The sequence below is a fragment of the Brienomyrus brachyistius genome, chromosome 22 (genome assembly GCF_023856365.1).
Source record: "Brienomyrus brachyistius isolate T26 chromosome 22, BBRACH_0.4, whole genome shotgun sequence".
Taxonomy (NCBI): Eukaryota; Metazoa; Chordata; class Actinopteri; order Osteoglossiformes; family Mormyridae; genus Brienomyrus; species Brienomyrus brachyistius.
The window spans coordinates 2,377,132-2,386,845 of record NC_064554.1 but is presented as its reverse complement, the minus strand read 5'-3'; the positions used below and the strand labels follow the sequence as shown (position 1 = coordinate 2,386,845).

The 9,714-nt window shown below is 45.9% G+C and overlaps 1 protein-coding gene across 8 annotated transcripts in view; it reads right to left on the bottom strand.

The window, feature by feature from the left end:
- Nucleotides 1-6,791: 6,791 nt before the first annotated feature.
- Nucleotides 6,792-9,714, bottom strand: part of LOC125717696 (septin-9-like) — a 36,758-nt gene continuing 33,835 nt past the window's right edge. For all 8 annotated transcript variants that reach the window (XM_048990900.1, XM_048990902.1, XM_048990901.1 and 5 more), the window contains 3 exons: nucleotides 9,614-9,710; nucleotides 8,898-8,949; nucleotides 6,792-8,779 (listed from right to left, as the gene is read on the bottom strand). In XM_048990900.1, the coding sequence (XP_048846857.1) occupies nucleotides 8,647-8,779; nucleotides 8,898-8,949; nucleotides 9,614-9,710 (282 nt within the window). In that variant the 3' untranslated portion in view covers nucleotides 6,792-8,646. The remainder of the gene's footprint in view (nucleotides 8,780-8,897; nucleotides 8,950-9,613; nucleotides 9,711-9,714) is intronic.

Genomic DNA, 9,714 nt, shown 5'->3' with positions numbered 1-9,714 from the left:
TTCCACACTCGGGGCTTGTGTCATGTCATTCCTGACTCGGGCCAGCAGGGTGTCACTGTTGCTCTGCCTTGGGGGGGCAGAGTAAGGGCCAAAGAGGCTGTGGCAAGCAAAGCCACATCGTGCTCCAAAACAGAGCCCGTTCCAGAACAACGTCTTGCCCTTAAATGCAGCAAGCAATCATCACAACACATTCACATGGTAATTATAGAAAATAGCAGGTTTGCGTACGCCTCCATTATTTCTCCCACTCACTGCTTAATTAGCCTGCAGCCTAATGACTAGGTGTGCTGAGTATCTCCAATTAGGGCATGCAGACAAGCTTCCTGGAGAACATCACTTGATAAAGACTGCAGCATGTTTGTACCACTGCTCCTCTTACAGGTCTGGACCTCACATGAAGTAGCAAATGAAGCGTCCTGATAGCCTGAAACTCATCTCCATCAAGGAAGGAGCAGGAAGTTTGCAGCACTCAGAACCCGTCAAATGCATGGTACCTATTCGGTCCCTAAAATCAGCTTTTTTTAAAGCATACACAGGCTTGCCGGCTCTCACGCATCTGACGATTTCAGACTGTCACGCTCACATCAGAAATCTTACGGCAAGTCTTATAATTTCATTATAAACTTAAAATTAGTCACATTAAAAGCATTAGCTACATCAAAAGCTATTGTAAATAGTACCTTGTGCTCTTTACAAGGTAATAAAACTCTTACATACATGTAAATGCGTGTGCATGTGTATACAAACTTGTCTTAAATTGAAAATCTCACTCCAACCAGCAGAGCAAAGTTGACACGCACATTTAGTCACCCAGATTTCCCTTCCCAAACCCCCTAACGTCAGACATATCCCCCCTTGTGGCTGCTCTGTGTCTCCCTCTTCCCTTTCCACTCCCATAACAAAGGCCTGACAGCCCCCCATTCCCTCACAAAAGCCATATTCTGCGATCCTGATGAGCAGCTAATTCCTGCCTTGACCTGCTTCTCTACCCCAGGGCTGCACTGGCGAGGTTTGGGGGGTGGGTAATGAACCCCATCACTGCTGTAAATTACCCCTAAACCACATCATTAGCCACAACACTATTGCTAGTTTCACATCAGTGTTCATTCTGGTGTCAAGGTGGTCATAAGCCAAATAAGCATGAAAAACAGAGAATGCACAGAAAGTTGTCCAAGGTCATTATTGTATAAACGGGAAGGTTTAGTCATGATAACTATGTACAGTGAGAGAAAGGTAAAAAGCGAGGGATGAATATTGGAAAAGTAAATGGTTTTTGAATTCCGTTCATCGCAGCACTTTGTGCCTCATGGGAGTTTTATTTACATAAAAGGGCAAGAAAATGATTGGTTCAAAGAGTTGACTCCTCTAGTTGCTTGGACCAACCTCCTCTACAATCTGAATCCCTCTGAAATAATCAGTTTACCCTTCTGCCCTCAGAACAGTTTTTGTGTAAGTAAAACTCCCACAAGCCACTATGTAGGACATAAGGGCTTGTTTCTTGAAATACACAGGACTTCAGTGGGACAGAATGGAGACCCGTGGCTCACAGAATCACCTTACACTGCTTGCTGAAATTCTACTAAATTAGATCTGCAGTCCCCAAAGAGGGGCCAGGTGAATTATTTGCACGCTGTAACAAACTGGGCCATTGTTAGATCTGTAACTAATTTGTGGTTTGGATGATGCATGTTTCTAGCAGGGGATTCTGGGTAATGATTAATTGTCATAGCATTTTTTGCTGTAGACAGTCTGCAGTGAGAACAGACCTAAACTTGCATCTGAAAGCAGTGATATTGATATTATAGTTTTGCTACAGTACATCCTATTCCGGTTACTCCCAAGGTCATCCCAGCTACTGTCAGTCACAGACAGGGTTACCTTTAAGGTGTAGCTCTGAAATGGATGGCATGTAGCTAACGATACCTACACTAGAATGCTGGGTTATTAGATTCTCCCACAATGGAAAGAGCAGCTGTTTGCTCCAGTGAACGCACAGCAGCCCCCTTCCTCCATGTGGGACTGTAAAAAGTTGGCTCCTCTTGTTACTGAACAGACCCCCAGGATTCAAGGACTGCAGGATGGAATGAAAAGATTGTATTTCCCAGTTTTTTACTGGGATACTTTGTCCATGCAAACCAAGTAGCATATTTTACCAGCTCAGAATCTAAAAATCAAAATGAGAATTCTAGTAGAAGCAGTGGTGTGTCATCATTGGTGTCTACATGCATTTTCTGATGGATTGTCAGAAAAAAAGAGCACCAATTTGTACCCTCAAGGGTCGGCCGATTGTACCCTAGCTATAGGTAATTGTACCTTTTAAGGCACGGAAATGGACTCTGAGGAACATTTGTGCCTTTGGGATTACATTAATGCTGTTTGTACCTTGTGGATGTTCCTCAGTCCATTTTCTGTACCTTAAATTCAATTCAGTTCATTTTTATATAGCGCCTTTCACAACAGAAATTAGACTAAACGGCACATTTACCTATAGCTAAGGGTACAACTGGCAGACCCTTGAGGGTACAGAGGGACAAATCAGTACTCTGTTTTTCTGACAGTGCAGGATGGACCCGGGAGAGTGATACTGTGTTCTCACAACGCCTTCTGCCTGCTCTAGGTTCCACTGGACAGGTTAACAATAAAACATTATGCAGAAGGTACTCTGCCTGTGCCACACCTGAAGAATCTGGACACCCTGGACACCAGCTAGACTGGCAGGAGAAGAGTCTGCCAGTCACTCGCTGCAGGTCTCGTAGTCCCTTGTGTATAAAACACTACAGCCAATGTGCAGCTGAGAGGAAAATTCATTTGCTGTTGCCTGATTACATTATAGCATTTTGCTCCAGGAGTCTCTCAAATATTCTGCATCAGCAGTGATATGCATAGGGACAGATTCCCATCCCATAGAATAAAGACCAGCATTGGCAATAAGGGGACAAAAAGCAATTTGCTCTGGAGATTTTGCTGGAAATTTGCCTCCAGCAAACCCAAGGCCATTGCGGCCTTTTTAAAGCCCGCTTACTGCTATCACAGCAGCACACTAGGATGGCAAATCCCCGCGTGGAGCGATTTTAAACCAGGCAAACTCCGCAAAATGCAGCAAACCTTTAAAAAAATGTCTGCAGACTGTCTCACCCTGTGTAGGAAATGGACATTTGAATATGCGGTGCCTGGAATTAACACGACGGAACGGCAAACTCAAAAGCCCCTCTGATGAAATCTGGATTTCACACATAGCCTTTCACACAACCTTGAACTCGAAATTAAACCCGCCGCTCGATTTTAAAGTGAAGACAGAGGGGAAGAAAACAGCCAATTTGGTTCTTTAAATAATGTGGCCCCAGTAATTTCAGGAATCTAGACGGGGTCAAGGGAAATAGTAAACAAAATATGATAATGGTTAAGCTCACGGTTAATTCATTTTCATCCTTCAGGGCAATTTTTATTGCCTCTTCGCAACCAATCGCTGTGCTCATTGACCAAAGACCGTACCAGGGCAGAAACAGCATAATGTGGGTTAGGGAGAAAATGTGTTAATATAAATGTAAATAAGGTAATCTAAGATGACTTTTCCCTTAAAATGAACACAAAAAAATAACAGAGACAGCGTTATTGGAGAGCAGGACTGAGGTGTGGCCCAGGTGCTTAGCGGTGGATGATCCTGTTATCTCACGGTAAGGCCTCCACAGCAGGGTGACTCCAGGCTGCAGTGGGTGTCTTTGCACCAAATCTCATCAAGCGATCAATCGCGCAATCACTTACGTCCTAAATGTGACAGAAACCGCGGCCACATCGAGCCACTGGTGCCTGAGCGAAGGCCGCCCTGGATTTATGTCCCATGAAGCGAAATATGTTTTGTAGAGAAATTAGCCAGTTAGCAGCTAATAAGGACATGCGTGAGAACAAAAGGCGACGCGCAGCGCGGGCCAGGGGGGCAGGAGCCGAGCAGGCGTGCCGCAGTACTGCTGACTGAAGGAGAAGAGAGACACGCGGGCGACGAGGAGGAACCGGGGCAGGTGTGTGGCGGAAAAAATCTGTGCTGGAAAGATAACATGGCTGTAACCAAATAAGAGGGAGCAGTTTCATATGCTAGACATCCATTAATTGCAATAATGTACCTGTTAGGCTATTATAAAGACTATTATAAAGATTAAGTAATCTGACTGGCCCTGGCTCTGTAGCAGAGACACGTCTGGCTCCACGTGGGACCCCCTGCCCTTGCAATGTCTGAGATTCAAATCCATTTCTGGCATAAGATTAATTATTCCCGGTCTCCTACTGCCCTACATTCCACGGTCTGGACGTGCGCCAACAGCTCTCTCCCTCTCTCGTTTTCCTTCCCTCTCGTTTCTCTCTTTTTTTTTTGTCTTCATCTCACCCCTTCCGCACATCCTGGCGTTTTCGTTTCTGGTCCGCGGCATCGCGCGGCCGTCCAGGGACGGTGAAACGGCTCGTCCCAGCGGCACATCCATTTGAACCGAAAGGCGTGAACACGGACCGGTGCAAAGATTATGGATCGTGAATTTGCGTCGGCTCCTTTCAGCGCTTTTCACTGTTTGCTATTATCTTTCCCAAATCCTTTGTGCTGAAAGTATTTATAGACACAGAAACCTACAGTGTCTGAAAAGCCAGACCAAACAAAACGATGCCAGAGGCAGGTTACGGCATGCACTGTAACACGCTGCCTACCCCCCCACTCCTCAACCCACCCACCTCCTCCCCCAAAGAACCCCTCTCCCGCCCACACACCCAGCACCCTTGCTTCCCCACGCAGGCTCAGGAAAGGCATCGTCACACTCCTCTCATCATGCAGACAGACAGCAGTGTAACGGAGCTTCTGTGTCAGTCTTCCTGCAGGACATCAATGCGAGATTTTTTTGGGAGGTTTTAATTTGTCCGGCTTGGCTGTACTTGCCTCGACTGAACTCCCCCCCCCATATCTGTGTCATCTTAGCGACTGCATGCCTACTGAGAACCCCACCTCCCCCCCCCGTCTCCGTTATGCTGTCGGCCTCCCACCCCCACGAAAGCACTCGCTAAACACTTTTATATTTACCGTATCCTATAACTGCGACCCCCAACACACACACACACCCACCCTAAGAGCCCCTACTCTGTGAATCAGCTCACCCACTCCCCATGAATACAATTGCATTTGCATCCACCTTTTAATCAATATGCATTCATTTGCATACAGGTGGAGCTGTGGACCCCCCCCCTCCCATGTCAGAACACTTGGCACGGGGCCAGGATGCATAAAGCAGCCAGAAACTGATAATGGTGTCAAAAGGCACAGAGAACTTAAATTATATTATATATATAATGTTGGTGTGAATTTTACATAAAAAAAAAATCCAGATGGAAATGTTTTTTGACACTGATCTTGGGGGAGGAGTGGGCAGGGAGGGGGCACAGGGACGAACACGAGCTCAGCTGCGTCCCGTCGACACCAAAAATCAGCAACAGATTTTCTTACACTAATTAAAGATATGGAGGCAGAACGCATGCCAGCACGCAAGGCCCTTTTACAAACTGCCGTTAATTAACAACCCACTTTCCATCCCACAGATTAGCTTGAGGTGGGGGTCCACGCTTTTCTCTGTTCCTTTGGGACGGCAGGAATGCCGCACAGACGGGCCAATATTTCAGGTTAACAGTGGAAATCAGAAATCAGTCAGGACACGGGAAATAGCGTCACGTCACGTCAAGCAGGTGCTGTGTGGATCCTTTCATCCTTTCTCTGTCTCTTCTTGTCGTCCTTCCTTTCTCTCTCTCTCTCTCTCTCTCTCTCTCTCCACGGAATAGTGAGAGAGAGGGAAGGAGAGAATGTAAGACATCAGGGGAGCACATGGTCTGCTGCTAGTGGGAAGGAAAAATGGGCAAGCGCCATTTTGAGAACACAAACACCATCACACACTTGAAGTGTGTGACAATGGGGAGGCGTGTGAAGACACTGTGGCTTATACAGACAGAAAGAGACCCCCCCCACATCAAAGTATGGCAAACAGCATTGGGCTCTACAGTATGTCAAATGGTCCCTGATCTTGGAGAGCAAGAGGTAGGCAAAAAGAGAATTTCCCCACAAGGATCAATAAAGTCTCATTATTATTATTATTATTATTATTATTATTATTATTATTATTATTAAAAGTTGGGGTGAAAAGTACACAGCCTTTTAAAATTGACAGTATCATTTCCTAAAGCAATTTAGGTAAAAATCTTCTTGATGTTCAGTTCCTTAACTACTATGCCATCTACTGCTCGGTCACATCCAGATCACTGTGGTTAGCACAGAGATCCATAACCTCAAATGCTTCTGACGTGAACCTGTTCATATCCCCGTTCAACACATTTGCGGTAATCATGGAAAGTGACAGTGTAACAACCAAGCCACCCGACTGGCTGCAAGGGCATCCAATCAGAACTGTTTCGAAACTTCCGGTTTAGACGGAGAACGCTGCGAGGTGGATGAGGGTCGTGACCTTCCCTGGTGTCATCTGCTAACAACCATCCCACAGTCCCATCGGAGCAGTGAACTATGGCTGTCAGATACTCAGCCACCCCCTGGACAACCGAACAAAGCCAGCAGACATAAAGATCACTGCCATCTGGTCTGTGGGAGAATGAGCTATCAGGTTTTTCATTTTAATATAATTAGTATTATGTAGCCAAACACAAGAACTGACTAATGACCTGGGGGCAATTACCTATGCAAATATAGCCCTTTATTGTTAAAGCATGTTTGAGTGGTGCGGATGCTTTGAAATCAAACTAATGAGAAGCAAAACAAATACAAAAGAATGTTACTCTTTATTTTTGGAAGATATGTTAATCAAGTATTTCTGTAGTTTTTTTTTTTTAAAGCCAGTACAAAGGAATTTATCTGACAAAACGAACTTATTTCAAAAGACACACGAACGTTTGATGCTTCAGAAAGCGGGAGAGCGACAGTTTCTGGTCGTGGGGAGCTGCAATGTTCCTGTGGTACGGCGTTTGCCAACCCGGTCCTCTGGGACTCCCAGACAGTCCACGGTACGGCAGGGAACTGGGAGGGAGCAAGAACGGGGGCCGTCAGGAGGCCCCCGAAGACCGGGTTGGCAAACACTGCTCTGGTAAACTCCGTGTGTTGCAGCTCCCAGTAGAAGTACCAGCACCGACTGACAGGAGGCAGCGTGGACGCACTTCCCGACACGGCAGAAGGGCGGCAGGCACCATTCATCAGTTTCTAAAAAAAAAACACCGATAGCTTTTCCTGCTGTCACAGTACAGCATGAATCGCAGGCTCCCGTCAAACAGGACGCAGATAAGGAAACAGAAAGAAAAGACATTATAAGCTCTGCCGTCTGTCAGCCCCCTAAAAGTAAAGCAGGCAGAAAATGTCTGGGTGCAGGGGGGAGGAGGGGTGTTTGCTCTAGAATCTCCACCGGAGATCTGTGCAGCACCTGGATCGTTCAAAATCCCGTTATTCTGCAGGCATCTCAGCTGGGGAACGTTTAAAAGACACAGGAAAGTGCTCCTTTGTCAGGCCACGTCTCCTGGCTCTGTGTCTGCCTGCCTGCCTGCCTGCCTGCCTCTGCAGGGACCGTTGACTTGTCGCCAAGTCCTTTTAAATTTGTAACGTGAATAAATATTACTCAAATCGATTCCTATTCTCATTTTAAACAGAAAATGACTGCCCTTAATGTATGACAGGACAACAAACAATTATTTATTCCTTACGTTCCCCTCTCCCATGAGAAACGGCACAATGAACAAAGAAGTAATCATTACATAAAAATCATAAAAAAAATAACAAAGAATGTTGGAAGTACTCTTCTCTAGGTGGGCCACTGTGAACACAAAAGAGAAACTGATGTCCAGCTGATTTTATCATAACTTTTAACACAAAGTTTTTAAAATAGCGAAAAAAATAAGCAACCCCATGTGCCCGAACCCCTTTCTCAATAGACACAATACTCAATAAAGTCCACAGACGTCACAAACACCCCAACAGCAAAGGGATCAGCCCCGTCTGTCCTAACTCCATGTGATGATGAGTCTGCTTCCTCCTAAGGTTTCTTCCTTCTAGGGAGTTTTTCCTTGCCACTGTCGTCTCTGGCTTGCTCACTGGGGGCTTTGGGTGGGCATAATGTATAGCGCTTTGAGACGATGTAACATTGTGAAAATGCAGTATACAAATTGAATTGAACTGAAAACATTTAATTGATGTTACCTAAAGAAGCTCCATTCGGGCTTCATTTGGTTTAATTTATCATTGTAAAATAACTGAACTGAGGTTTTGTTACGATTTATTTGAGGACATATATTTTAAAAACCGGACTTTTAAAAAGCTCTTATGTTGGAGCCTGTCTTTACCCAGACAGGCTGCTTTTCTGTCAAGGAGCCAGTTAGGGTACAAAGCGCCAGGCTCGAAACTGTTCAAGGTGGTTCATCTACCGCACTCGGGGTGGGGGGGTCAGATGAAATAACACGAGGACAGGCGCTTACGGCACAAGGAGACATTAAGAAAAACTCGGAGCCAGATTAAATGCAACCTCCAATGCTGGGAGTCTGCAGAAAGGCCGCTCGGTGTGATGTGTGCTCACTGTATCAGGAGCACAGAGGGGGGAGCATGGGTGGGGGCGCATATGGGGAGGGAGGGGGCTTCTACAGCTCATGGGAGGTGACGTCCTGCTCGTCAAAGCCGTTGGTCTGTGCATTGCACTCGTTGAGCCTGCGGACGCGGTATCCCTCGTAGTGGATGCTGCTTGTGATGTCCTTGATGTTCTGCATGTGGGTCCTGAAAGACAGTGCAGGCACAAGCACAGATATACACGTGTGTGCAGATGGACACCTGCCTGGAGGACTGAGTCTTTACAGCGGTGTGTGTAATATGGGGGAATGGGAGAAGCACTTACCTAATGAGAAGGTCTCTCAAATAGGCAAATTCACAGTGGGCAATATTTTCAACTGCGAATTACACAACGAAGTCAAAGTTAGGAGCAAGTTCTCCTCAATACACATTTCTGGGCAAAAGACTTATAAATCATTACTCCAGTTACAAATCATTAAACAGCTATTCTAAAAGTGATCAAACTAATACATTCTCTAGTACAGGATTGTGGAGGCAGGTCCAGGAGAACCAGTATGAAGATATACAGATGAAATGAGCTGTTATAGGAGGTGCACCTCGACAAGTGCAATTCTCCTGTTTTTCAGTAGGTGGCGGTGTTGCCATCAATGTTTTATGTGACAGCTACAAGTAGATTTCCATCTCTCAAGATAAGAAATCACTCAGTGTGCTGCAGAGTTTAATTCATTTGAACCTCTTTAGGGAAGATAAGCCTGACGGCTTGACAAATTATGGGTGAAGAACGGGAGCCAGGATGGTGGTGGAGCTTGCGTGTAAATTACAGACTGGCTTTGAGGTCCAAGGTAAGAAAAGCAGCTGTTTATGTGACTGAGATGCAGGCACTTGCTTGAAGAGGAAATTATACTTGTTTTGACTTCTATAGAAAGCGATTTTGTTTAATTATCAGTTTTCACATCTGGAATGCTATAGTTAGTATGGAAAGATGGAGAGAGTAAGCAGTAAACAGACCCCCCCCCCACACCCTGCCCTGAGCTCTCTCACCTTCTATGGTTCCCCATTTGGTCTTCCGCCCAAGCAGCCTCCGCCCATTGACTTGGCACTCCTGGTCGCTGCCCACCACGGCGAATGGCACCATGCCCTGT